The sequence below is a fragment of the Batrachochytrium dendrobatidis genome (assembly GCF_000203795.2).
Source record: "Batrachochytrium dendrobatidis JAM81 unplaced genomic scaffold BATDEscaffold_9, whole genome shotgun sequence".
Classification (NCBI taxonomy): Eukaryota; Fungi; Chytridiomycota; class Chytridiomycetes; order Rhizophydiales; genus Batrachochytrium; species Batrachochytrium dendrobatidis.
The window spans coordinates 612,585-638,008 of NW_006281107.1; the positions used below are offsets into that span (position 1 = coordinate 612,585).

At 40.7% G+C, this 25,424-nt stretch overlaps 10 protein-coding genes across 10 annotated transcripts; 4 read left to right on the forward strand and 6 right to left on the reverse strand.

Annotated features, from left to right (window-relative positions):
* Positions 1 to 22: 22 nt before the first annotated feature.
* On the reverse strand, positions 23 to 4,384 carry BATDEDRAFT_17183 (karyopherin beta). The gene is made up of 14 exons (XM_006680208.1): positions 4,316 to 4,384; positions 3,741 to 3,904; positions 3,546 to 3,623; positions 3,359 to 3,412; positions 3,087 to 3,233; positions 2,927 to 3,003; positions 2,787 to 2,862; positions 2,559 to 2,708; positions 2,374 to 2,484; positions 1,961 to 2,287; positions 851 to 1,885; positions 661 to 748; positions 441 to 552; positions 23 to 366 (listed from the first exon to the last, which is right to left on the reverse strand). The coding sequence occupies exons 1-14, from the start codon at positions 4,353 to 4,355 to the stop codon at positions 201 to 203; spliced, it is 2,625 nt and encodes an 874-aa protein (XP_006680271.1). The 5' UTR covers positions 4,356 to 4,384; the 3' UTR covers positions 23 to 200.
* Positions 4,385 to 4,465: 81 nt separating this feature from the next.
* Positions 4,466 to 5,849, reverse strand: BATDEDRAFT_26263 (uncharacterized protein; the record flags this gene model as incomplete). Its single annotated transcript, XM_006680282.1, has 6 exons — positions 4,466 to 4,576; positions 4,644 to 4,721; positions 4,787 to 4,809; positions 4,885 to 5,381; positions 5,454 to 5,545; positions 5,727 to 5,849. The coding sequence occupies 6 exons, from the start codon at positions 5,847 to 5,849 to the stop codon at positions 4,466 to 4,468; spliced, it is 924 nt and encodes a 307-aa protein (XP_006680345.1).
* A 153-nt stretch (positions 5,850 to 6,002) lies between these two features.
* Positions 6,003 to 7,838, reverse strand: BATDEDRAFT_26264 (uncharacterized protein; the record flags this gene model as incomplete). Its single annotated transcript, XM_006680283.1, has 3 exons — positions 6,003 to 6,101; positions 6,188 to 6,385; positions 6,462 to 7,838. The coding sequence occupies 3 exons, from the start codon at positions 7,836 to 7,838 to the stop codon at positions 6,003 to 6,005; spliced, it is 1,674 nt and encodes a 557-aa protein (XP_006680346.1).
* A 582-nt stretch (positions 7,839 to 8,420) lies between these two features.
* On the reverse strand, positions 8,421 to 9,462 carry BATDEDRAFT_12524 (uncharacterized protein; the record flags this gene model as incomplete). Its single annotated transcript, XM_006680175.1, has 2 exons — positions 8,421 to 9,237; positions 9,368 to 9,462. Coding segments are annotated over 2 exons (912 nt in total), but the record flags the coding sequence as incomplete, so codon positions are not given.
* A 1,793-nt stretch (positions 9,463 to 11,255) lies between these two features.
* On the forward strand, positions 11,256 to 13,380 carry BATDEDRAFT_37182 (uncharacterized protein). The gene is made up of 5 exons (XM_006680379.1): positions 11,256 to 11,452; positions 11,563 to 12,435; positions 12,604 to 12,675; positions 12,756 to 13,090; positions 13,182 to 13,380. The coding sequence occupies exons 2-4, from the start codon at positions 11,740 to 11,742 to the stop codon at positions 13,023 to 13,025; spliced, it is 1,038 nt and encodes a 345-aa protein (XP_006680442.1). The 5' UTR covers positions 11,256 to 11,452; positions 11,563 to 11,739; the 3' UTR covers positions 13,026 to 13,090; positions 13,182 to 13,380.
* A 1,798-nt stretch (positions 13,381 to 15,178) lies between these two features.
* On the reverse strand, positions 15,179 to 15,526 carry BATDEDRAFT_6187 (uncharacterized protein; the record flags this gene model as incomplete). The annotated part of the gene is made up of 2 exons (XM_006680169.1): positions 15,179 to 15,300; positions 15,394 to 15,526. Coding segments are annotated over 2 exons (255 nt in total), but the record flags the coding sequence as incomplete, so codon positions are not given.
* A 1,700-nt stretch (positions 15,527 to 17,226) lies between these two features.
* BATDEDRAFT_12603 (uncharacterized protein) lies at positions 17,227 to 17,547 on the reverse strand (the record flags this gene model as incomplete). Its single annotated transcript, XM_006680184.1, has 1 exon — positions 17,227 to 17,547. The coding sequence occupies one exon, from the start codon at positions 17,545 to 17,547 to the stop codon at positions 17,227 to 17,229; it is 321 nt and encodes a 106-aa protein (XP_006680247.1).
* A 239-nt stretch (positions 17,548 to 17,786) lies between these two features.
* BATDEDRAFT_20154 (histone H3) lies at positions 17,787 to 18,425 on the forward strand. The gene is made up of 2 exons (XM_006680226.1): positions 17,787 to 17,956; positions 18,016 to 18,425. The coding sequence occupies exons 1-2, from the start codon at positions 17,846 to 17,848 to the stop codon at positions 18,313 to 18,315; spliced, it is 411 nt and encodes a 136-aa protein (XP_006680289.1). The 5' UTR covers positions 17,787 to 17,845; the 3' UTR covers positions 18,316 to 18,425.
* A 535-nt stretch (positions 18,426 to 18,960) lies between these two features.
* BATDEDRAFT_26270 (uncharacterized protein) lies at positions 18,961 to 19,898 on the forward strand (the record flags this gene model as incomplete). The annotated part of the gene is made up of 3 exons (XM_006680284.1): positions 18,961 to 19,013; positions 19,323 to 19,706; positions 19,796 to 19,898. The coding sequence occupies 3 exons, from the start codon at positions 18,961 to 18,963 to the stop codon at positions 19,896 to 19,898; spliced, it is 540 nt and encodes a 179-aa protein (XP_006680347.1).
* Positions 19,899 to 21,468: 1,570 nt separating this feature from the next.
* BATDEDRAFT_17188 (uncharacterized protein) lies at positions 21,469 to 25,398 on the forward strand. Its single transcript, XM_006680209.1, has 3 exons — positions 21,469 to 21,602; positions 22,015 to 22,185; positions 22,709 to 25,398. Exons 1-3 carry the CDS (start codon positions 21,593 to 21,595, stop codon positions 25,333 to 25,335), a joined length of 2,808 nt encoding a protein of 935 aa, XP_006680272.1. The 5' UTR covers positions 21,469 to 21,592; the 3' UTR covers positions 25,336 to 25,398.
* The last annotated feature ends 26 nt before the right edge of the window (positions 25,399 to 25,424 follow it).

Consider the following 25,424-nt stretch of genomic DNA (forward strand, 5'->3'; position numbering starts at 1 on the left):
CCAAAAAGCTTAAAAACAAATTCACAAAAATCTTTTTGATTCGAAAAACCAACAAGTAAAGGCAAGGGACAAGTAAAAGAATTGATAGAAACACAAAAATCAGAAGAGATATAGGTAGGAGTAGATGGATGAAGCAGGATAGAATTCAAAGATTGCACATAAGCATTAAATGTGAAGCTGGCGTGATGGTGGATCTTCATTTAAACCGACACTTGGCGGCGAACCATTTCTCTTGCCCATCGTCCAACTTCCTTGGTACTAATAGAAGCATTACGATCCACTTTGACTTCCTTTAACAATAGAGGAATCCATTCAGCACTGAAAAGCGGCTTCATTGTACCAAGTGGCAAGAGCTCGCCCAAATCACTATCATTCCACACCAACATAGTTTAGTAAAACAAAGCTGCATAGAGCAAACTCGAAATGCCAAAATTGCATACCCAATAAGACCAAGAATACTACGAGTTACAGACTCGGTGCGATCTTCTTGAGCAGTAGCGGCCTCCAAGAATGCAAAGATTTGGTGTGCATAGGGTGTGATGAGTTGTGCAGCTAAAGTATATTGAAAAGTTGATAGAAAGTAGCATGTTGAAAGCAGTGTTAGAAATATACAAGGTAGTTTCACGATAAAAGGCATGGCGTTTCTATTTAAAAACAAACTCCTACCCCGATCACTAGCCTTGAGACCTTGAACAATACCAACATATGCTTCTGCAATACCCTCACGCATAAGGTAGATATATTCGTACTGCTCATTGGTAGACTAAAACAAATGCCAGTTCAACACGTGTCAGTAAGCTACGTCAAATCCACATTTCTCCTGTCGTACCATCATTGCAAAATCAAACACAATCAAGGCATCACTCACGGTTGGCATTTGATTAAGACTCTCGGATAATTGGTGAGTCGCCATCATTGTGGGCTGCAAGAATGGTTCAAAATTATTTCCAATCGCAAGACACATGTCACCGAAAACAGCCAGACAGGCCGGCTTGATAGAACGATGGAGACTGGGATTCTGTATCAGACTACCAAGAGCCCCCATAATACCTTCACAATAAGGAAGAATGCTTTCACCCACAGCACGGCAAATATCGCCAATTAAGCCAATAGCAGTAATACACACTTGGTATTCCTCAACGTTCTGCATGGCAGAACTCACATACGGTAGCAACGTGTTTACATAACGCAAGAAATTGCCTTCGATTACGGCAGCAAGAGCTCCGCACACCAAAAATGCATCTTCCATAACAGTGGATGCCTTTGGTGCATTGGAAATAACAAGCAGCATGGTTGACATGATGGGATCAGCAATCTGTGCAATCTGATTTTTAAGGCGGCGAATAGCGGCTGTAAGGACACTGCAGAGATGAGCTTGAAGATCATGGTGAACGCGACGCTCATCAGCACCAACCAGCTGGCTCTGTACATTGACAGACTCGTTAAGACGTTGCAGCAACACGGTAGTCAGGTTTTGCACAGAGCCAAGACAGTCATCTGCACTGGTCGCAATAACAGTAGCCATGGCTTCAAAAACAGAAGCACGCAAATGTGGAGCATTGGTAGCAGCCTCACCACACTGATGCAATGCACTAACAATGGGTTCAAAGAAACTTGATAATGGAGAGGTTTCTGCAAACTCAATTTCAGGATTGTCGGATGTAGGAGTGGTATTTTCAGCCAAATTAATAATACACCAAGCGCAGTGAGTAGAAACACGAGGATTATCGCTCAAGCCTTTGAGAATGGTGGAGATCAAGACAGGAAATTGCTCAAATGTGACAAACTGGATAAGATTCTGACTGATACGGCTGAGAGTCCAGGCAGCAGTCTCCTTGACCTGTTCCATGTTATCGTTCATAAGCTCTAAAAGAGTGGGAAACGCCTATTGTATAGTTTTAAAGTAAGTATCTAATACAACAAAAATGAGGTTGCAGCTCAATTGAAAAACAAAAATTACCATTTGCACCAGATTACCAAGCTGCGTGGGATCAGGACCTTCCAAGATTGCACCAAATGCCATGACAGCAGCCTCACGGAATTTCCAATCTTCATTTTTGATGTTGGACTCGATAGTGGGAAGAACCAGAGGAACAATGGCATCTGCACAGCAAGTAGCAAACAATGACAAACAAGTAGCAGAGGCCATGGAAATATTCCATGTGTCCTCGTCGTCATCCTCGTCTTGCTTTGTCATGAGCCACAACAAAACTGGGACAATTTGAGGCAATGCAGTCGAGGCAAAATGAAAGAGTTCACGTTCTGGTTGTTCGTTGGCTTCCAATGCCTATAAACCAGCACACATTTAAAATCCAGTCCAAAAAATTAGATCAGCAGAGTAAAACTATACATTGCTTTGCGCAAACAACTTACATCCTGATGCTCGTAGAGTATATCCAGCTCAGTCTCTGCAACAGTAGACCAAAATTCTACGGCTTGAAGTACGACTTTTTCATTGTCGTGGCGCATACCTAGCACGGTAAGCTGAATGAATAAAAATATAAGTATGGCATTAAACTAATGAGTGCACAGTAAAGTATTTACATCCAATAGCCTACCCCATAAAGAGCCTTTTGCATATAGAAAACCATTTTTTCGTAATACAAAGACATGATTTTGACGAGACACTCGAAAGCAACAACTTGAACTTCAGCATCTGAGCATTGAGTAGCTTCGCAAACAATCTGCATAATGTAATTTCTTTCACCCTAAAAATATGCAAAGGTTAGGATATAATCAATCGGGAATTGGTATTGTCCGAAATAAGCATACTATAGTAACCATACCTCGTTCTCAAAATTATCTCGAACAAAACTAAGCGAGTTGAAAAGTGCCTGGATTGCACAGAGACGCACAGCGTTACTAGAAAAAAATGTCAGAATAGATATGGCAATATGATTGAGTGAATAATCAAAAATAAATGTACTTGGTCTCTTCTTTGCGAGCTCCATGGGCAACAGCATTTAGAATGGCATTAGATTGACCTCTTAGTACGCTAGGTTCCTGTACGAAATAAATAAAGCAATTGTAAATGCTGTCAAGTCGTCAAATTAAAAGATAAAGCGCATGGAATAATCCATACGTACAATTGATTCGCAAATATAACCAATGGTTTGGAGACATGCTTGCTTGGCAACATCGGCTTCAGAAGTAGTAACTTTTTCAAGAAGTGAACTGATCAAATCAGGCCATTCATCATGCGGGAGTTCAATAGCGGCAATTGCGGCAGCAACCTTGTACAGTGCACATCAAACAGTATGAATAGATTGCATAAACGTCAAATTTGAAGTTGATAATTTATCCAACAATATTAATAAAAATCTTGGATGCCAGCATATTGTAGTTGAAACAGTCATACCTGGCCCGAGACTTTAGAAGGCCCTGCAACGGGAGCAGCAATGCAGAGAAGAATCTAAATAAAAAATGCGTGAATTGAAATTTAATGAAATGTAGAGCGATTAGATACTACAATAATGCACATTCGATGGATTGTGGTATATACAGTACAAAGTATTGGAAAATGAAGAATAAAAAGTAACACTTACGGCTGTTTTGACTTGAGTTCTAAATGCCGGATCGATGTTTCTCCATCTTGCAGCCATTTCAGTCTGGCGAACAGCATCCTGTAGATTTCACGACAATAACATGCCAGATTGTTAGGACTCGTGAACGTCACAGTAGACAAGATTTAAGAGTGAATCTAGCTTGAAACAAAACCATGGGATGGCAAAAGCACTAACCCTGGAAGTAAGAGAATTTTTAAAAATCAGGCCAGCACTCTTTCTGATGTCCATGGGAGTTTGCTGAGAGGTAAGTTCTTGGCAGAGCAGACCTAGATAGTTTGGGAAATTCTCTGATTCGTACGAATTAAGTTTGTTGGTGGCATCCTCTCGAATAGTCTGAGCTGTTGATGGTTAGATTTGAATTGTAAGAACGACAGTCACGATATGAGAGATATCAAGACCATTGTTTTGGTAAAGCAGTTAATGGGTCAAACACAGTGAGATGAGTGCGATCGATCGAACAGATGAATAGGAATAACAGAATGTAAAAACAGGTCAGTATTGAAGAATGCAAGTGGAGAATCGATACAGACAGAAAAAAAGAACTTTTGAGCATTGACAAAGAGCAGAGCAAGACCAGAGGATAATAGTGCATTGAGTCAAAGCGTATGCAAAGACCACAGACCAGACTCTGAAGTTCCAGCCAGCGGTAGCTGGTCAAGACAGCTGCGGTTCAATCTGTTCTCAGACAGGATCAAAGGAAAGTGTCTGCATGAAGCGATAGTCTGGATAAAAACACAGTAATACTCAACTGGGCGAGAGAGTATTTGCCAGTAGCTCAGCAATAGACATGATAAGAGTCAATGAGTTGAAAGTCGTTGTAAAGGGATGAACAAGTCTCGACAAATGTCTTGACAAATATCTCGACTTTTTTATTCAACTCTGCAGTTGGATTCTTTATTCTATTCCGAGTAATTCTCAACCACAAACTCATAGAGTCCAACTACACCACACGCTATAAACAGCAATGCTCCAATCATCGTTACTGTCTTGACTGAGATTCGTGCTGCAAGCTAATCACAATGTGTGAATCGTGTTACTATTACCATCAATTGTTCAATCAGTGCATTCATGAGTTACCATTCTACCGCCAATCACTGCTACACATGAACAGATCGCATGGCCAAGAAGACCACCAATCGTAACCCACCAGAAATCCTTTAAACATTTCAATATGTTAATATACTTGTTGAATACAGTTGCTCTATCATGTTATCCACTACCTCTGCTCCTGCCAGCGCAACAGCTAAAATACCATGCACAGTCACATCTCAGTATACAGTCTCGGTTTTACTAAAAATAATACTTGCAAACCACTCACTTGCAAGCTGGCTTCTATCTCCCCATTCTGCTACAAATGTTAATGCAAACGCTTGAATCCATATGGGTGAAAACAATACAGACGCCCAAGATCTGGTAACTCTAGTTACTCCGTGCCACAAAACACCAAGTGGATGATTCAGCTGTTTTACGGCTTTATCAGATTCATCTGATTGTGTCGTGGTTGTAACCATGGGTATAGACTCGCTTCCCGTTTCTGTGGCAAATGACTCGGATCCTGCTTCTAAATCCTCTTGCTTTTCTTTATGTGTGGATCCTGTAAGCTCTTGTGTGACTTCCTCCAATTCTTCCGTCACCTCATTACCAGACATGTAGTATCCCTCATGGAGTAATCGGAAACCAAAAATAATAAAAAGAATGGCTGCAAGAATCTGTGTATACTGTTTTGATAAAAGACTAGGTAAAATCTGGCCAAGAAGTGCAGATATAACCGTCATTAGAAAAAGTGCTGACATGGCTGCAGAGAAAATCAGTAGTCTAGTATTTCAAGATTCATGTGGTGATTAGCATCCATGAGTCTATTGAAGAATGCAACTGCCAACACTCCACCTTGGATTCCGCATAGCCAGCACTGCTGCTATCAAGAATGTCTTGTCCCCTATTTCAGACACCAGAATCACTAGAAATGACATGACAAGCCCCTATGGTGCCCATCACAAATCAATCCATTTAAAACAGTCAGATAAACTACAATTCTCGATAAAAACAGTAGAATATGCCAATCAAGCGGCATCATTCATGATATCAAAGTGGTCTAATAATCGTGAATCATGGGTGGGCTTGAACGTCTTGTTTTACTACACTGTCGGTAACCTATCCTACCTGCAACTTATCCTTGCCTTGCCCATCTTTTGGGCTGCCAGAAACATCGTCTCCTGTCCATCCAGTAAGGTTTCCAAATCCTTGAGTAGTCCTAGAAAACAAATGTGTGCCAGTTGCCTCCATACTTGAATAGGCGAGTTGGAAGGATTGGGGAAAGGGCGAGTTACTGGATTTTAAGCATATTTATCAACAGGCCAGACATCATCCCGCTGCATTGCTCTAAAGTCTAAACATTTCAACTTCAAATCTCATTGCAAGATCAACACGATCAAACATTTATTCAGAACTTAAACTCTCGTCAAATAATGGGGCTTCCATAATATATTCAATATCCCCTTTAAGCTTCTGGCAAAAATAATCCAACGGAAGATCGTTCTGCAACACACATTTAAAGCCAGTTTAGCCATACAATCGTAGTCTGGGTCAAACCTTTAATCCATCTTGCTTAAACATAAACCTACCTCATCCGTGCCAAATGGACCATCAATCTCTGCTGCAATGGCATCTGCTCCAAAGTATGCAAACGAAACAACCAAGGTTACAAATACAACAGCCCAGCCAAGCGACTTGACAAGCTGGAATGGCAGGGCTAAAAAATAGAGAATCAAAATCTGCTTCATATGAACATCATAGGATTTGGGCATTGGCACGTTTAAAATCTATAACCATTACATCATCGTCAGTTGAATACATGGATAAAAGTTGACATTGAATAAACATAAACCTTTACTTGACCTGCTCAAATTTTGTTACCGAGTCAATCATGGTAGTAATCGCTTGTGTCATAGAAGGGACATCGTCAAGGTCAACTAAATGTGCACGACGCCGCCGTCGCAAATAAAATGCAATGCGATAAATAATATCCAATGGCGTATTAATCACTAATGATCCGTCTTGACTATACATTGGAAATCGCTGCATGGGAAACTGTGGCGAGCTTGTGGTAAATCCCTTTTTTTCATTTGGTGTTGCAAGTAGAGATGTAGAGCCTCGAGGTTTATCTGAAAATTGCCCATCAGTCCATGAAAACGCGGATGATACACCTGATGTTGATAGATGTGCATCTACCAAGTGTGTCGAATGCGAGTACTGCAAAGTTTGAATTTCCTTTGGATTTTTGGTAGCATGGGGAGATATTGAGACAATCAGGTTTGCTTTGGGAGATTTATAGTGCTGGATACGAGTTGATGTTAATGGTGAATATTTACTTTTTTGTAATACAGTATCGTCACTAGTCTGTGCTAGCTTAGTCATAGATCTAGTCATTCGAGAACTAGAACTAGATGGTGGTTTGGGCTGATCCTGTTTACGGTTGCGAAGCTTTGGTGTTTTATTAACTGGGTCAGATTGCTCATTTGAATCGGCTGACCAGCAATTATTTAAAAACGGGTTGTCATGACGCGATTCCAATGGAGCGATATGAGACTCGACTAGAACCTCATGAGCATCTAGCCCTAGTCTCCACGTTGCAACTCGTTTTGCTGATAGTTCATCGTGAGTATGCATTGCGACAGCCGTTTGTTTTGGTGTTTGGATTGACTTTTCCTGGGCATTCAAAGTTGCGATTTGCTCCCTTGTTGAATGATCTATAACACGACTTTTGGCCAGATGAACAGGCATGTTCAATTGAGTCTCCTTTTTGCAAAATGGTACATCGCTAGATAGATCTACCATGCTCTGTCTCCAGGTATGAACTTTAAAATACCCAGGTGGCAACAAATCCAACACCTCGTTATCCACAGCAAATTCATGGATCCTTTTTTGAGTCTTTTTACAAGATGAGTCTAGTAATTCTTGAACATTTTCGCCATCATGTTGAACCGTGGTAAACGATTCAGATTTAGAAACTCGACTTGACTGTTTTGACGAGCCATGAGCAGTTTGCGACCCACTCCGTAAAGCACACTTTGTCGCAACAGCAACAGCCAATACCATACGCATCATCTGGTGCTTCTCTACTAGATGCTCGTGACTGGTAGTTTGAACACCATTCCAAATGAGTCGTGAAAGGTTGCGTGATTGAATGGACAAGGTGGTCCATAGTTGTGCTCCTTGCCAGTATCGGTCAAAGGCTCGGTTTGTTCGAAATGCAAGCAAAAATGCCAGTGCCATACCTAGCATGGATATGAGTCTGGTCATACATGAAGCCAATCAAATAGCTTAGTTTCCAAAATTCAAACTCTTCGCATAGATGCCAGACATGGAACAAGCTACCAAAAAGCCAGCACTTGAATACATACTTGTCATCAAATTCAAGCACCCATATTTCGCTACGGTTCAAATATACAATCAGAGTAGACCACAGTACAGTCGTAAGTATGACTGGGAGTATGGTAGGCAATATAGTGGCCCTTTTGAACGTGACTGCAGTCAGAATGGCATGCCAATAGATGAAGCCTCTAGTTGAACAAAAACAGCATGCAAGTTAAGCACTCAAGCCAATGACCATCCAATTACAGATCTTGCATGGCAGATATAATTACTTTTTGTAATACATGTGGTGGTATAAGCAAAGCCAGTGAATTTTTATAATCAATAAAGTTGGATACTTGCTTTTAAAAATTCAAATGGCCATAGCATTATGGTGCAATCAAGCTAGTTTCATTTTGATAATAAAACTAAAAAGTAGTCATCTTATCTGCAATGTCTGAATTTTTATTATGTTCTTGATTATACAAACAAAAATATAAAATCTTATGCCCAAACTCCAATAAAACTCATAATGGCACATCCAAGATACATTGTAACGAGCTGCAGTATTTTCCGTATAGGCGACAAGCTATTGAAGCTTTCTGCAGAAAAGTGTGGGAAAATCACATTGACAAGAGCATCGTACAACAAAATACCAGAACTAATAGCATCCAAAGCCCCAGTAGAAATAAGAGTTTGAGTTCCATTGGCATTGTAAAATTCGCGAATACTAACACCAATAACGATTCCAATGGGTGTGGTCAGGGTGTAAAAAATAACCATGCATACCGCCATGGTCATTTTCTTGAAATCTGCCTCGATCACAATGGCAGAAAGTGCGAGTCCTTCAAAAAACTGGTGAAAGCACAATGCGATCAAAAGTGTCTTGAATTCATCAGTGACAATACCCAGGGTGATACCAATAATAATGGAGTGAGATGCAATACCGAGCTCAAGTAAGTACACCATCAACTGCATTTCTTGAGCGTGCATCAGTGCACCACCATGAGTATGGCCTTCGTGATGAGTCAGATCCGAGGAGGGAGTAGTGACTTGGCCCGCAGCAGTGATGGCAGTCTTGTCCAGTGACATGGATGCCTCTTTTTGACGAGATTTGATTGCATGCCCGGCAAAGACTTGGATAAGGTGAGTAAGAAAGATGCCGCCAATAGCAAACACGGCAGAAAATGCAGGGTACCCGGTAAAGGTTTGAGGAAGACACGGATTGGTGAGTGCCTGAGTGGCCGGAATGAACATGTGTACCAGGGCAGTAGCTAGAATAACACCAGCTCCAAAAAGTTTCAATGTCACAATAAAGGTTCTTCCCGACTGGATAAAACCAACCGATGATGCAAATGGTCAGTCTCATGAAAAACCATATTTGGAAATAGATCATTGACGTGTCAACAATGGGAACAGAGTATACATAGGTAGCGAAACTTGCCTTGGACTGAATTAATTTTTTACCAAGGATTGGCAGCAGAGTGCCTATAAATGAAGTAGCCATGATAATGAAAATAGCAGCAATGTGTAAATGGCTGTCATAGTATCCTTCTAGCAATGCGGCACAGGGATCAGTAACCTCTGTTTACATGACCAAGGTACAATTGTTTAGTAATTGAATGCAAAGCATTGTTAGATTAGCCATGAACAGGGTTACTACGGCTCATATTGATAGTAAACGAAATAATGTGATGCAAAGAAAGCACAATTCAGAATGACGAAAATGAGGTTACCTGGGGTTTGAGCAACAGTAGGGAGGGTATTATTAGACGACATGTAGGTAAATGTATGTGTTTTGAAAGCAATCAAAACAGAAAAACGATGGTAGAATCGAAACTCGACAAGCTTGAGAAAAGCAAGAGCAATGAAACAAGATGGGAATACTGATAACCACAAAGGTCTTCACCACACAGGTACTCTTAAAGGCGTATAGTCAGCTGATTGGACAGGGTCGAATAAACCAGCAGAATGGCGTGCTTCCCGTCCAATCAAAGCGACTACGGAAATCAGTTATTGTTGCATAATTCCATATCGGGTTCAATCTTGAGAAAAAGCCGGCTGACTTAATTTTATAAATTCGAGTCTATTCAGTAGAATAGACAATCTAACAAGAGGGAGAGGCTAGCTGAGCTTTAGCCTACTCGGCCATGTCACTATAAAGTCAAACTAGAATTATACAACCAGTCCGCATCCAAGCTTGACAATGATATGAATCAATTATTTGATAGTGCACTAGACAGCAGACTTTTGGTCAAAAAAGTACTCTAGCTTTTGTAGTGAATAGCCTAATGAGCATCTTATCAAAACGTAGTGGCTTTGGAAACACCCTGTGTACGTTGATCAAACCTGGCTTGCTTTCCAAGTGATGGGTCTTGAAGTGCTATATACATGAATGGTGTGCTAAAATGTAAGATTGGAATTCCTTTACAGCTATATTCGTCTAGGATGAATCACTTTATTCTGCAGTGATTATTTTACTGCAGAATAGACTATTATTCTCAACTCGTACGTTTGCGCTCTAGTTCAAGAGAGCAAAGGTCCTGTTTCAGGAATGTAACTCTACATGTCAATCATCCAATATTTATTTTGGAGTTTGAGATTGAAAAGTGTCAATGATGGGGGATTGACTGAAACTGTAATTTGAATACTGCCAGCTTGCTGGAATCAAGTTTACTCAAAGTGTGCTTTCTTGGCAATGTTCTTTTGCAGACATTGGTAGATTGCTCGTCTACTGATTTGAGTGGCATGAGCATCTATCGATTATGTCTACTGTACTGTGGTGACAATTTGATTTGTTGATACGGTCAGTTGCTGAACGATTCTCGATTCAATATAGAACACTGTTGCTCTTTTGGTCTTGTCCCAACATGAGAGCGTCAGCGTTTCATCTATACAGTCTAGGCTAACCTGAAGCAATTGTGCAGTTTTACGAACCAAAAACTCTTGGTTCCAAAGCACAGCGAAAGTGGAAGTTTCTATACCGAAAGAATATTTTCCCTCTTCTCATTTCCATTGCTGCTGGCTGTGAGCCATTGAAAGTCTAAATGGTCAATGACCATGATTTTGAAATGAGTCATTGATGAAATACAGAATTATTAGTGAAATAGAAGCATTACAGGCTGGATGACATGTCTAAAGCTGATTGGCTAGTTTGGCAAGGCACAGCAAGTCATATGCACATTTCACGTGACGCACAGTCAGATTTACAATGCATGACAGCTTTGCAACGGCATAGTTTAACAGTACAGCCACCAAAACAAAGCGACCAGTCACTAAACCAAAGCTTAAGACAGGATTGGTTGCACTTTCTTTTCCACCAGCCATTATCAAATGGAAGCCATTCGTCGCTGCTGAGCAGCCAAGTCCACTACCGCTACTGATTTCGCTTCGATACTTAACAGTCGAAGTCTAGATCCTGACCTACTCTACCTCTACTACATTCTACTATTTCTACACCGTCCTCAAACTTTGACATACTATTTTCTTAGGCTCCATATTTCGTCTTACAGCATCAAGAACTGTTTTGACTCTAGGTATACTTTTGCTGAAGCCGCTTTATTTCAGTCTCAGCATTCGCTCATCTGACTAACTCGACTATTACTTTACTGCATTGATCCTGAATCGGCCCATTCTACAACTACAGCTGACTTTGCTTGCTTTTCCACAACTTTGTCAAGTGACAACTTGTACTTTCGTGCCATTGCGTTCGAGTATTTGAATTCAACTGCTTCCATTCATCTGAAAATCCATAGTTTACTTTGATCTGGCTTGTTTCTCTCGAGTGTCCTTTTTACTTTGATAGCACAATCGTCTGCATATAATGCACTCTTCTCAATGTCATTACCAATATTCTGCTGATGGACAGAAGCTTTTACCTTCAAGGTCTGCTACAGCAGTCTATCTTGGCAGTCCTGCTTACTCTTTGAACAAGGCCCATCAAGAACCCACTGCCACTCCAAACTTGGTTCTTCCGGTAGCCACTGCCACTACTTGTAACCCCAATCCTTCAAATACTACTGCCACATCAATTCCGCCCTGCAATGACAATCGCCTGTTATCACGTAGTTGCTCCACATCTCTTGCTAAGCAGCCCGTGATGCTTGAAAAACCAGACTATTCACGGGCACTAGCTTCTCTGTGTACATGCTTTATGGGTCATGTATGGCCTTCTCCATCTTTAGTAAAATCATCCACTGGCATTACAAATTACCCTGGCTATCCTCAAGCTCCCATGTCGCCTCCAGCAGAGCAACTGTCACCGGTTAAATCATCTCCAATGCACATGCATTTACCAACTTCTCAATTGGATCAACCTTTACAATCGATTTCTCTATCATCCACTTCATTCACCACGTTTGTTCATCAGCTGGTTGCAATTACCCGCGCTCCAGCCGAAACCATTATTGTCAGTCTAAAATATCTGTTCATGCTACGCCAACGCTACCCTGGCAATGTGGAAAATGCTGGAGGCTCAGAGTATCGCTTGTTTGTGACGGCACTGATTCTTGCTCACAAGGTAATCGCTTTTCATTTAACCCTGACCAGATTTGTCCATGTAAAATGATGTCATTCACTTGCACCTTTGGCTTCGAGCTTAAATTTTCCTGCTTGTTCTGGTCACATCATTTTTGCAAAACGTGTGACTCGATCCAATCATTTATGACTAACACTTCTTACCCGTTAGATGATGGATGATACGGTATGCTCATTGAAGGCTTGGTCCAAAATCACTAGCATATCTGTTGCTGAACTTTCGGTAAGCTTTACTCTGCCTTTTCAAATGGTCAATCTTAACTTGGGCAGTACTAACCTGTTGGAATCACTTTGGCCTGTCAGCAAATGGAGTTTGAATTTATATCGGCATTGAATTTTGACCTGCACGTATCTGCAGCTGGCTATCAAACATGGTGTTCCCAATTGGAATGCTTTTTGGCAATTGCACGTAAAAACGAGGAGCAATTGCTAGAACAGCAACATTATCGTTACCAACAGCTTTCCGCTGCCTCAACTTGCAATGGCATGACGCTGTCTGCTTGCGAGCTTAGTTCATCGTGTAAAACTAGCCTTGTGCAAACAGCTGCTGGGTCTTATTGTTTGCCTTATTAGCTACATTGAGCAGGATGAAAAGATGAATTGCACTTTGTGAAATATGGATCATTCTGGATTTCTTGGTATAATACTTTTTTATGCGTTTGTCTTGTTCTAGATTTGTGGCACATCTATAGCTGTCTGCTCTTGTGTTTTATTTTTTCAATAATACAGTCACAATCAAGCTCCAGCCAATTTTTGTCAAAATCTACTGGAAAGTCTAGCTTTAAACCGCTTAGACACAGATGGAATTGAGTATTTCACCAGGCTTTGATCTTGGCGTGAGACATCACCTTTAATACTACATCTTTGTTTTTTGTCGCCGTGCCATTTGCTTTTCTCCTTCTTTATATACTTTACAAAAAATACTTTTAAAAATACTCTTTTTCGTATACTGTTGTGATTTGATATGCTTGCCGTATCCGTATCATGCGATATGGCTGATAGAGTCGAGCTAGGGTTAGTAGTATAAAAGAAGCCCAATGTCCTGCCTTTTTTGGAGATAGACCTTGATGGTAATAAAAGGCGCTCATTGAATAGACGGGACCCGAGTGTCGAAATAGATGAAGGGTGGAAAAATAATACAAGCCATTATGTAGGGGCAACAGTATACATCCCGCAATACAGCCTATTCTGGATAAGATCCCTATACCCGATATCGCGCTTTCAACTTCAACAGTTGTAACAAGTTTTGTTGTGACTGAATCTTGCAAGTAGACTAAATATCAAGGGTTCTATTATGGATTTGCTGAACAAAGCAATGCACATAAGCGTGTTTAGGTTGGTTTATTTGGTTGTTCATACGCTGCACACTCAAAGAAATGCTAATCTTGATAGTCCAGTGATTGCATCCCATACAACGACGAGTAGGTATGAGAATTGGACAGGGCATCATCGGAGCATGTGCCGTGTTGGCATTTAAACGACTGACAATCTGCATCCACATCACACTCCATACCCAAAGAACATATTTCATGGTGCAGTATGCCACAGTTTCTTGAAGCGTGTGATGGGACTGATGTATCTTGCAATCTCGATTGTTTTTGACCATACTCGAATGAAAACGTTTTTGAATTTTGTAGATGAAGTAGAGGGGAATTCCATCTGAGATCGGGCAGCGGTCCACATCGTTCTTGCTGGACTGGTCGTGCTTCTATAGTGGCTAGTATAGTACACAGAGTACACCAAGCATACACAAACGTGGGTTTCATTGCTGTAGTTTAGATGCAATGTTCATTAAATAATTAGATCTTGTTGATACAATATAGACACGGAATGCACGAAAACTATCGAGTTACTTGCCTAAATAGCGCATACTACTCGGTCAGATGAGTACTGTTTAGTTTATTACAATACGTATTGCTAGTGAATTGTGCAATGCGAGTGCCAGTGCATAAAAGGTTTTAGAAAGGGATTGATATAAAGAAATTTAGAAACATAATAGCCAAATAAACCAAGCTTTAATTGTCATATTGTAATAAGCTTTTCAGTAGTCCGATTTGTCATAATTGAAATGAGCTTACGTACACCATGCATATTGATGATTACATAACTGTTTTATTGGACCATATTCAAAATAAAGGGGCGGATATAAAAAATAAAAAATGATGTTCAATGCAGTCCAGTGATTTAAAAGCGTATCATGATCTGCTGTATAAAAATAGACTCAGTGTTTACCACTGTCATCATTGGTAAAAGTATTGCGAAATCGCAACGTATTCATGTCATTATAATCCATTTGAGTTGTAGAAGATGCTGGTAAAAAGTATCCTTGTCTAGATTCTTTTGACAAGGGATACTGAGACTGCAAAGAATGGTGGTGATGATGAATTTCTTTTGCCAATGATTCAGAAGAGGTTCGCTTGAAAAAGCTAAAGGCAGAGCTGGTAAACAACAAGGTTCCAAAAAGAGCTAATGCGCCAAAAATCTACATCCACACGATACATGAGAATTAGTGCACTCTTGTTAATTCATAGTTTTTAAAATATCACGTACCATTGTTTTGTATGAAAGTGGGTTGATTAATTTGTTGAGAATTTCAGCCAACGTCTCTGCACCTACTTTTAATCTAGAAAATGGAAATACCAAGAGTAATCAGTGTTGATTTAAAGTACAGGTGTCGACAAAGTCTTATTGTAGCACGCATTTACTTGCCTTGCAATATCTTTGGGATCTCGAGACATACAAATCTCCCATTCAGTGCAGGCCTGATACATTGCAGGAACCCGCTGTCCAGGCATACATTTATTTTCATAATATGATTTGCTGCACAGAGCAATCTGCTGGGTCATTTCTAAAAGATACAGGTTGTTAAAAACAGCATCTATATGACTAGAGTGTATAGAATGATCAACTACTTTTCAATATGCAATCAGGATGAATATACCTTGAGAAAACTCGTCAGTCTTCAACTGTAAATCATGCCGTACAGACCAAATGAACTGCACAAGAATATATGCCACAACACACACAATGAATAGCGTGAATAGTGCTTGAATGTATCCAGTAATCAAATATGGAAGATGCATATGTTGAAGCAAAGGCTGCTGAATAGAGTTAGAGCGAGCGTGTTGATGATAATTGGATGCATCGTGTTGGTCTTGAGGAGATAGCTCTCCAGTCTTTTTACGTTTCCGTCCTTGTGGTTTCATACTAGACTTGCTTTGTAATATTTTATCAGGTGAAGTGGATTGTGTGCGGCCAGTATCGATGCTGGATGGCGAGTTTATACTGGATCGTTGGTGTGCAACAGCCAACGGTCGATGACCAGATGAAAACACTGGCTGTGCTTTGATTGGACTCGGCTTTATTTGAGCAGATATTGGATGAGTTTGATGTGATACACCAAACTGGAATACATTCTTGGCAGCAATCCCAGTTGAAGAAAAAAGATCGCCTGCTCGGGTCTGACCAAATGAGTTTGGACTAAAGCAAGACTGATGGGATGAAGGAATGGCTGGTCTAGAATAGGATGGAATACTTGAATTTGGATTTGGATGAATTGCTGAATTTGATATGAATGATGGCAGATTGGGAGTGGAGTAAAAAGGTGATGAGTTGAAAGGTTTTTGTTTTGAAGGAGTCGATAGTTTGGATACTGCCAACAACCAAGGACTGCTCTCACCAGGAGTCAGTTCTAAGTCCATGGCAAAGTCCATAGGAGATGCAGTTCCTCTCGATAACTGCGGTGATGCTGAATTCATATGGGCGCTAGGTTGAGGTTTCGGTCTATCCGAGCAAGAATTAGCTGAAGTGGAGTCGAGTCGATTCCTGGACGGTAAGCCATTGACCATCATTACAAAAGCTTATTGCTTTTGTAGGTTTGTTTAATGTAGGAGAGCAATTATCGAGTATAAGTTTGTATTCACGCAAAATGGCAATTACGGCTGTATTCACGTCAAATAAAATATTCGAGTCAAAATTCATGATAAACGGTCAGTCTTGGTTGGATTGGTTTTGACTTGCTGAATAAAGATTCATATTACAATTGCAGTCAATCACACTTGTTCAATCTCCAAACCAAACATTGAATGTTCGACATGCATTCCTGCAATCTTTGTTTTTTTGAACTAGAACAGATCTACGAGTTTAATGTCATTTTCTAAATAATGCTTTGCTGCTTTTATCAAACTATTGTTTAGTTTTCGTTCAACAATACTGTAGTTTCAAAGACATTTGGCACCAGGCTTTTATCTGTTGGTCTTAATTGGAGATTCCTTATGTCAATTGGCTTTACTACAACTGACATTTCTGCCCAGTGAATATCGTCTATTGCGTTGGCCAATGGAGTCGGTATTGTTTCAATCAGCCATGATGGGCGGCTTTCTCTTATTGGTATGAGAGCCCTGTTCATTCGAATTTTAGCTGGTTTCCTCTATTCAAGCATACCTGAATTCGCTTAAACAGTCGGTGCACAATCTTCAGATACATTCAACATAAACTTTTGTCATACGATCTAATTCCAGTAACAGTCTCAGACAATTAGAAAGTGTATAGAATAGCATGCCCTGGTTTTTAAAAACTGATCTCTAACCAACCATTTTCAACAAGAACGATTTAAATATCCAAAGACGAGATTTTATTTAAGAGTTGTGGGAAAAAGGCGCTTTGAGTAGTAAAAACGCAGAGATGGATGTGGAGATATGGCTATATGCACAAGACCAGAGATTGGTGTGTAGTGAGACCTGAGACAGTAGCAGACAGGCAAAGCTAAAGATGTTTAACCACCGAAACCGTAGAGAGTACGTCCTTGACGCTTGAGAGCATAGACAACATCAAGAGAAGTGACAGTCTTGCGCTTGGCATGCTCAGTGTAGGTGACAGCATCACGAATGACATTTTCAAGGAAGACCTTGAGGACACCACGGGTTTCTTCGTAAATCAAACCAGAGATACGCTTGACACCACCACGACGAGCAAGACGACGAATGGCAGGCTTAGTGATACCTTGAATGTTGTCACGAAGAATCTTACGATGACGCTTGGCACCACCTTTTCCAAGACCTTTTCCGCCCTTTCCACCTTTTCCGAGACCAGACATTGTGATAGTAGATAGTAGATAATAGAGAACTGTTGATGAGGATTTGTTGTGCAAGAAACTGTGGTTTATATATCGTACAGAGTTTAAAGATGCGGCGCAGTAGCCTGCCCCAAAACCATGTTCGATTCAATAGAGCTCGTGGTTGTGCCCCACCCTGCTGCGCCTCACCCCCATCATAATCCGCCCTTGTTTTGCCTATAAATGAATAGGTGCTTCCCACCATTCTATAACTCGACCATCCAGTACCAACTGCTACTTTAACTACCACAGTTTACCTACTCTTACTCTATCATCTCAAATGGCTCGTACCAAGCAAACTGCCCGTAAGTCCACTGGTGGAAAAGCCCCCCGTAAGCAACTTGCTACCAAGGCTGCCCGTAAATCTGCACCCGCTACTGGTGGTGTCAAGGTGTGTTCCCATTGACTTGTTATACTTGAGACAGTTTGACTTACTAGAATGTCTTGTAGAAACCCCATCGTTACCGTCCAGGTACCGTCGCTCTTCGTGAGATTCGTCGCTACCAAAAGTCGACTGAACTTCTTATCCGTAAGCTTCCTTTCCAGCGTCTAGTTCGTGAGATTGCTCAAGACTTCAAAACCGACCTTCGTTTCCAGTCTTCTGCCATTGGTGCTCTTCAAGAAGCTTCTGAAGCCTACCTAGTTGGTCTGTTTGAAGACACTAACTTGGCTGCCATCCATGCCAAGCGTGTGACTATCCAGCCCAAGGACATCCAGCTTGCTCGCAGACTCCGTGGTGAACGCTCGTAAACTATTGCTCTTTTGAATCCGCCCATTAAAGCATTTGTCAATGCTTTCATCCATCCATTTTGATTTTCTTCACAACAAAAACTGTCAATAAACTTTAGGATCTTCAATTATTATACTTTTGAATGTTATATCTAATGACTGGTAGATCTATTGACATGCCGATCAATAATATTTGTATGAGGGAATTTTAGAGTTTGCTATATAAAAGTAGGTTTGTGCAATATGTCGTTTGTTGATGCACAATGTTGATTTTTCAAAAGAAAATCATGCTTTGCAAGTTGAATATCTATGAAATGACCAAGCAGTATTGTCACTGCTGTATTCACGTAATGAAACATTAAATAAGTAATAAACAGTCAGTCCCATGAAATGGTTGTCGATTGCTGGACAATGCTATATGAGCTCATCAAAGTCTACAGATCTCTTGTGCTGTCGTTGGTTTCTTGCAGTAGAATCCAAGTTTATCTGAGCTTTTACAATACAAGAGTCGACAGGTTTCTTGACAATGTTGGGAGTTGAATTCAATATCTAGATTATAATGCATGAATCTGTCAATCATACAATATTGACTACCAAATAACCACAACTTTAGTTTAAAGTCAGTTTGATTTGTGCGTATCATAATAATTGTCTGGATATTGATTAATGGAGCTGTTAGTGCTTGATATTCCAAAACGTCTCAACGACAACGTCGCGAGGTAAAACTATATAGTGTCAGCTCAACCCAGCTGACAGTTGCTTTGGTATAAAATAGTTTTTTTTGCCGAGCACTTCCACACAGGGAAAATTAAGAAAGTTTATTGAAGAGGCAGTTAATTTGTAATATTAAAGCGCACCGAGCATTTAACCGTTGTTTATTCCAAAGCAAAATAGAAGCAGTCATTGCATGAATACAGGTATTTTATTTTACGTGAATACGGCGGTGATAGAAGCACTATAGCCACTCATGATTTAGTCTAGCCTGTCTATAACCAATCACTATGATCAACTGCTTTATATTTCAAAAGTACCAAAAGGCATACCCATTTGTTGCTTCGAAGGGATGACAGACACATTGATACAAAAAAGGTCTGGTTTATTCGCGCAAAAGTAAAGTTGGCATTTCCAGTGGGCTATGATGAATGCTCCAAGCTAAAATCTGGGCTAGAGTTTACCCGCACAGCCATACAGTTTGTTGATATCAGAAGCTATTTGGTTATGATGATTTTTAATCCAAATATTCACTATGAAGCCAATGAAATAAAAATGACATGCAATTTAAAGCCATACCCATTTGCCAAGTCGGCATTTATTCAAAGCAAAGTTCAACATGATGTAATTGTTCAAGCCCCTGGCATTCGCATTCTGATGATGGTTTCAAGCAAGGATAAACATTTTTTTAATGCAAATTAGTAAGAGCTCATTCTTACTGTTGCGAATATCTATGTTTTTGAATAACCAGAGTCTGCCAATGCAGATAATTGCTATAAATTAAATTCAGTCTAACATGTGTGCAACTAAACCCTGCGCAAATAAATATGATAGCGTTTGTGCGAAAAAGTTTCTATTATGAAACGGGTGAAGTACCCGTGTATTTTGAGTAAATTACCGTCGTATTCACGTAATGAAGCATTAAATAAAAATAATAAACAGTCAGTCCCATGAAATGATTGTCGATTGCTGGACAATGCTATATGAGCTCATCAAAGTCTACAGATCTCTTGTGCTGTCGTTGGTTTCTTGCAGTAGAATCCAAGTTTATCTGAGCTTTTACAATACAAGAGTCGACAGGTTTCTTGACAGTGTTGGGAGTTGAATTCAATATCTAGATTATAATGCATGAATCTGTCAATCATACAATATTGACTACCAAATAACCACAACTTTAGTTTAAAGTCAGTTTGATTTGTGCGTATCATAATAGTTGTCTGAATATTGATTAATGGAGCTGTTAGTGCTTGATATTCCAAAAACGTCTCAACGACAACGTCGCGAGGTAAAACTATATAGTGTCAGCTCAACCCAGCTGACAGTTGCTTTGGTATAAAATAGTTTTTTTTGCCGAGCAATTCCAGACAGGGAAAATTAAGAAAGTTTATTGAAGAGGCAGTTAATTTGAATATTAAAGCGCACCGAGCATTTAACCGTTGTTTATTCCGAAGCAAAAGTGGCAGTGACTGTAAGATGAATGCAGAGGTGTTCCATTTTACATGAGTGTGCAGCTATAAGTTCTGGTTGCAACAAAGTTACATCTGAATCAAACATTCAATTCTTTGACTTGTGATAAGATAAACCAGATGCAAGAAAATGTGTTTTAGGGTGAAATGCATTTTTGGATATAATTGGGCACTGAAAAAAGATTGTTAAAACCCATAGGGGTCTGAATTGCGCGTCAAAGCAAATACGATTTCACATAGTCCACAGCCGTATTCATGTAAGATGGAACACTTTTGTATCTACTTTTCAATCACTGCCACTTTTGCTTCGGAATAACAATGGTTAAACATTGCGCTTTCATATTATAGGTTGGCTGTATTGCTTCAATAGATATTTCCAATTCGTCAATAAACAACATCTATCATATGATGCACGCAATTAAGCTAGCTCAGCCAAGATTATCTCCTTTTTGGCATAGCCATACATTGTACGATCACAAGTTTGAAACTTGATTCATACATTGCAACCCAGATATTGAGTTCTCTACAGACGTGCTGTATCCCAAACTCACAAATGCGCTTGCGCTCTCTAATTCAAGAGAACATGAATCGCACGTATCAGAAATACAGCTATTGCTTTCATGTTGGTCACGTAATGTTTACTTGTAATGTTTAGGAAGTTGTGTGTGAGCAGGTGTAAGATTTACTGTAATGTAAACATTCGGTCAGTTATACAGAAATGAGCACAATGGAGAGAGACCAGTAAACCTTATCAAGGAGTTTAGAGGGCACAATGCTACCCAGTAAATTTAGTGGGAACTGTCACCAATCATTTGATAAAACAGTCTATTATGCACTTTGGCACCCTTATTTAGTGTTCCATTTTACGTGAATACGGTTATGAAATGCGCTGTCTCACATTTATTGACACGGCTATCAACGGCTTTTGCAGGTCCACCCAAAAAACTATTTAAATGTAGATTGTCTCCCCTCGAATTCTCTTTCACAGTCCTTTTTTGCTCTGTAGACAATTTGTTCAGTTGCAATTGTTAGTTATTGCACAGGCCATCACTGCTGATTGTTATTACATCATTTGCTAGCCGAGTATAGCGAGTTAACCAGTCTCTCTATTTTTGCCTACCATGTCTCACGGTATGTTATTTTGTCAGATTGCTTCTTCAATCGTCGACGTTTGTCTTCCATCATGTCTTTCTGTCTTGGATGGATGTGTTTAGAGACGTGCTACAGTCTTGTTTCTAGTCCACCATTATGACTGGTGTAGCCTTGCTTTGCTGTAGCCCTGTTGGTCTAATTCTTGAAAGATGGCGAAATTTTATCGCTTGGTGGCTGACGGTAGTGGACTAATTATGGTGCAATTTACCGTCTCCCGCTGGTAGTCCTTGCCTACTGCTTCATCTACTTTCTATCAAACTGTACACATGTTTACTGGCCTTTCTCATCATTCCCTATCGATATTCCATTGGAAACCAATTGTAATTTGTCAAAATCGAGTATTTGCTAACTGCTTTTATTTTTTTCAAACTGGCTCTATTCAATTCAATAGAAGTAAAGACAGATCCCCATCTTGAAAAGGATGAAAAGGATGATGTCCATGTTCATGTTGAAGTAGCTGATGCTATTGACGCTGAACTAGAACAATTGATTCAGACCAACCCCTCTAAAGGTCTTACAGATGCTGAGGTCGAGGAACGTCTTGCAAAGTTTGGACCTAATGGTGAGCTATATTTTTTAGTTTAAACATGCATGTATCCCGTATTGTAAAGTACCCCAATTGTCTATTTTAGATTGGGTTAATTACAAATCAAGCCCAAGCACTCTTGGCTTTAAAGTCAAGCATCTATCCTACCCTGTCTTACTATTTCCGTATTGATGAGTTTCAAGATTGACATCTTGTGATGTTGCATTGTCTGGGAGGTTTGCTTGGATATTTGATATGCTTTCTATATTTCACTACCCTGTGGGATTGGTGCTTTCAAATATAGCTTGCGTTTCAAATTGGTTGCAGCCGTATTCGTGGTGTAATGCACTTTAACGAGTACAATTATCCCACCACGTGCCATCGACTAGACCCGTGCTTTCATATATTTCCTTTTGCTACTGTCTCAGCGACAAAATTAAATTGAATGTGCTACACGTTCTGTCTGATTAGACAAGCCATTCTATTGTACCGAGCACTTGCTTGGCCGGGTTTAATTTGAATGTGACGACTAATCATTTTATGCCTTGGATGTAATTAGAAATTCCCGAATCTAAATCGAATCCGTTCCTCAAGTTCCTTGGTTACTTTGGTGGTGCCATTTCGTTTTTGCTTGAAATCGCTGCTCTGGTCTCTGCCATTCTTGGAGATTGGGTCGATTTTACTATTTTGATTATCGTTTTGATTGTTAATGCCGTTATTGGGTTCCACGAGGAGGCCAAGGCTGAATCTGCTCTGGATGCTCTTAAAAATACCCTGGCTCTTAGATGTCGTGCATGGCGTAACGGCGCACTGGTCGAGGTTGAATCTGTACACTTGGTTCCGGGCGATGTGATTGCTCTCCGTCTTGGTGATATTGTTCCCGCTGATGCCCGTCTTCTTGGAATTGGTGTCACTGGAGCTGCAACTGAAGGTACTCTCCAAATTGATCAGGCTGCTCTTACCGGTGAATCTCTCCCTGTTTCAAAAGGAAAAGGAGCTATCGTTTACTCTTCTTCCATTGTCAAGCAAGGCCAACAGCTGGCTGTTGTTACAAAAACCGGTCTTCACACATTTATTGGTCGTGCTGCCAATCTGATTTCCATCACCACTGAGGAGGGTCATTTCCAAAAGATTATCAATCAGATTGGAAACTTCCTCATCATTATTACCGTTGTTATGGTTGTTATTATCATGATTGTCTACCTTACCGTCAAGCCTGTTATAAACGAGGCTGGCCATGTTGTCACCGAGTTTGGTGAGCGTTTCAAGCTTGCTCTCAAGCAGGTGCTTGTTCTTACTATTGCTGCAATTCCCGTCGGTCTTCCCACTGTCATGTCTGCCACTATGGCTGTTGGTGCTTCCCAGCTTGCCAAAAAACAGGTTATCGTCAAGCGTCTTACTGCCATTGAAGAACTTGCTTCCGTTTCCATTCTATGCTCTGACAAAACCGGTACTCTGACTCTTAACCAGCTTTCATTTGATAAGCCTTATCTTGCCAATCGCGGAAGCACTAATTCCAATCTCGCTGGAGATGGTACTGGTCGCTATACCGAGGATGATCTTTTGCTTTCCGCCTACTTTGCTTCCGAACCAGGTGCACCCGATCCTATTGAAAAGGCTACTCGTGATGCTGCCCAAGAACGTGTTACTCTTCTGCGCGAGCGTGATGTTCAGGACCATAACATTCCTGGATACCTTGTCAACGAATTCTTACCCTTTAATCCTACTTCCAAGTATACTGAAGCCACTGTTACCGATAACTCTACCGGAAAGAAATTCCGTTGCATTAAGGGTGCTCCCCAGGTCATTGCTCGTATGTGCGGCGGCCACGATGAAGGAAATACCGCTGTTATTGATTTGGCCCGTCGCGGTCTCCGTGCCCTTGGTGTTGCTCGTACCATTGACGCTGAATGCAAGGTCTTTGAGCTTGTTGGCATGATTTCGCTGCTTGATCCTCCTCGTCCCGATTCTGCTCAGACCATCAAAGAGTGCAACGAATATGGTATTGGAGTTCGTATGATTACTGGTGATCAGCTTATTATTGCCAAGGAAGTAGCTCATCGACTTGGCATGCAACGTGCCATTCTTGATGCTTCAAGACTCGTTGATCCTAACATTACCGAGGAGGCTCTTACTGACCGTTGCATCAAGGCTGATGGATTTGCTCAGGTTATTCCTGAACACAAGTACCGTGTTGTTGAACTTATGCAGAAGCGTGGCTTGCTTGTTGGCATGACAGGCGATGGTGTTAATGATGCTCCTGCACTCAAAAAGGCCAACGTCGGTATTGCTGTTGAAGGCTGCACTGATGCTGCTCGTTCTGCTGCCGATATCGTTTTGCTTGCTCCCGGTCTTTCTGCCATCGTTGATGGTATCAAGACATCGCGTTCCATTTTCCAGCGCATGCGTTCTTATGCTCTGTATCGTATTGCCTCGACAATTCATTTCTTGATCTTCTTTTTCATATCCATGCTTGCTTTCGATTTTTACCTGCCCGATCGTTTGATTATTATTATCGCTGTGCTCAACGATGCTGCTACCCTTGTGATTGCCTTTGATAACGCCAAGATCTCCAAGCGTCCCGACAAGTGGCGTCTTGGCCAGCTTATTTCTTTGTCGTTCGTTCTTGGATTTTTGCTCATGATTATTTCGTTCTGCCACTTCTTCGTTGCTCGTGCTCTTGTTACCGAGCCTGATCCTCATATTCGAGCAGGCATTATTCAAACCATCATGTATCTGCAAATTTCTTCATGCCCCCATTTCGTCATTTTCTCTACTCGTGTTGAAACTTGGTTTTGGACTTCTATTCCTTCATGGAAATTCTTCCTTGCTATTATTGGTACCCAAATCATTGCCATGTTCATGTCCATCTTTGGTGCTTCTTTCCTTTATGCCACTGCTATTGGCTGGGGCTGGGGTGTTGGTGTACTTTTCATGTCGTTTGTTTTCTTCACTGTACTTGACGTCTTCAAGGTTGTTATTATTCGCTCGTGGTCATTTGAGCTTACTGCCGTGCTATGGCCCGTTCCTTCTCGCCGCGCAAAGCTGCTCAAGCGTCAACAGGATGCTATCCTTCACAAGCGTGTCCATATTAATATTGCCAAACTTCGTCGCGCTGCCGTTATGGCCGGTGTTGTCGGTCATTGGAGAGATGTCACACTGTCTTCCAAAAAGCATCATGCATAATTTTTTGGTCCAGTTTTGGGAGTCTTAAAACTTCAATTTTTCAATACAGTGTTATTTTTAGTTAAAAGTTGTATTAATTATAATGGGGG

Bases quoted from the DNA above. Each gene is read 5' to 3' on its own strand.
- BATDEDRAFT_17183 (XM_006680208.1), bottom strand. From the start codon at position 4,355: ATGTCTATTGCTGAGCTACTGGCAAATACTCTCTCGCCCA. The intron at 3,624-3,740 runs GTTAGTGCTTTT...TGAAATCTACAG, and splicing joins AAAATTCTCTTACTTCCAGG to GATGCTGTTCGCCAGACTGA. The intron at 749-850 runs GTGTTTGATTTT...ACCAATGAGCAG, and splicing joins CCGTGAGTGATGCCTTGATT to TACGAATATATCTACCTTAT.
- BATDEDRAFT_37182 (XM_006680379.1), top strand. From the start codon at position 11,740: ATGCACTCTTCTCAATGTCATTACCAATATTCTGCTGATGGACAGAAG. The intron at 12,436-12,603 runs GTAATCGCTTTT...CTTACCCGTTAG, and splicing joins CACTGATTCTTGCTCACAAG to ATGATGGATGATACGGTATG. The intron at 12,676-12,755 runs GTAAGCTTTACT...TTGGCCTGTCAG, and splicing joins TATCTGTTGCTGAACTTTCG to CAAATGGAGTTTGAATTTAT.
- BATDEDRAFT_20154 (XM_006680226.1), top strand. From the start codon at position 17,846: ATGGCTCGTACCAAGCAAACTGCCCGTAAGTCCACTGGTGGAAAAGCC. The intron at 17,957-18,015 runs GTGTGTTCCCAT...AATGTCTTGTAG, and splicing joins CCGCTACTGGTGGTGTCAAG to AAACCCCATCGTTACCGTCC.
- BATDEDRAFT_17188 (XM_006680209.1), top strand. The intron at 22,186-22,708 runs GTGAGCTATATT...GGATGTAATTAG, and splicing joins TGCAAAGTTTGGACCTAATG to AAATTCCCGAATCTAAATCG.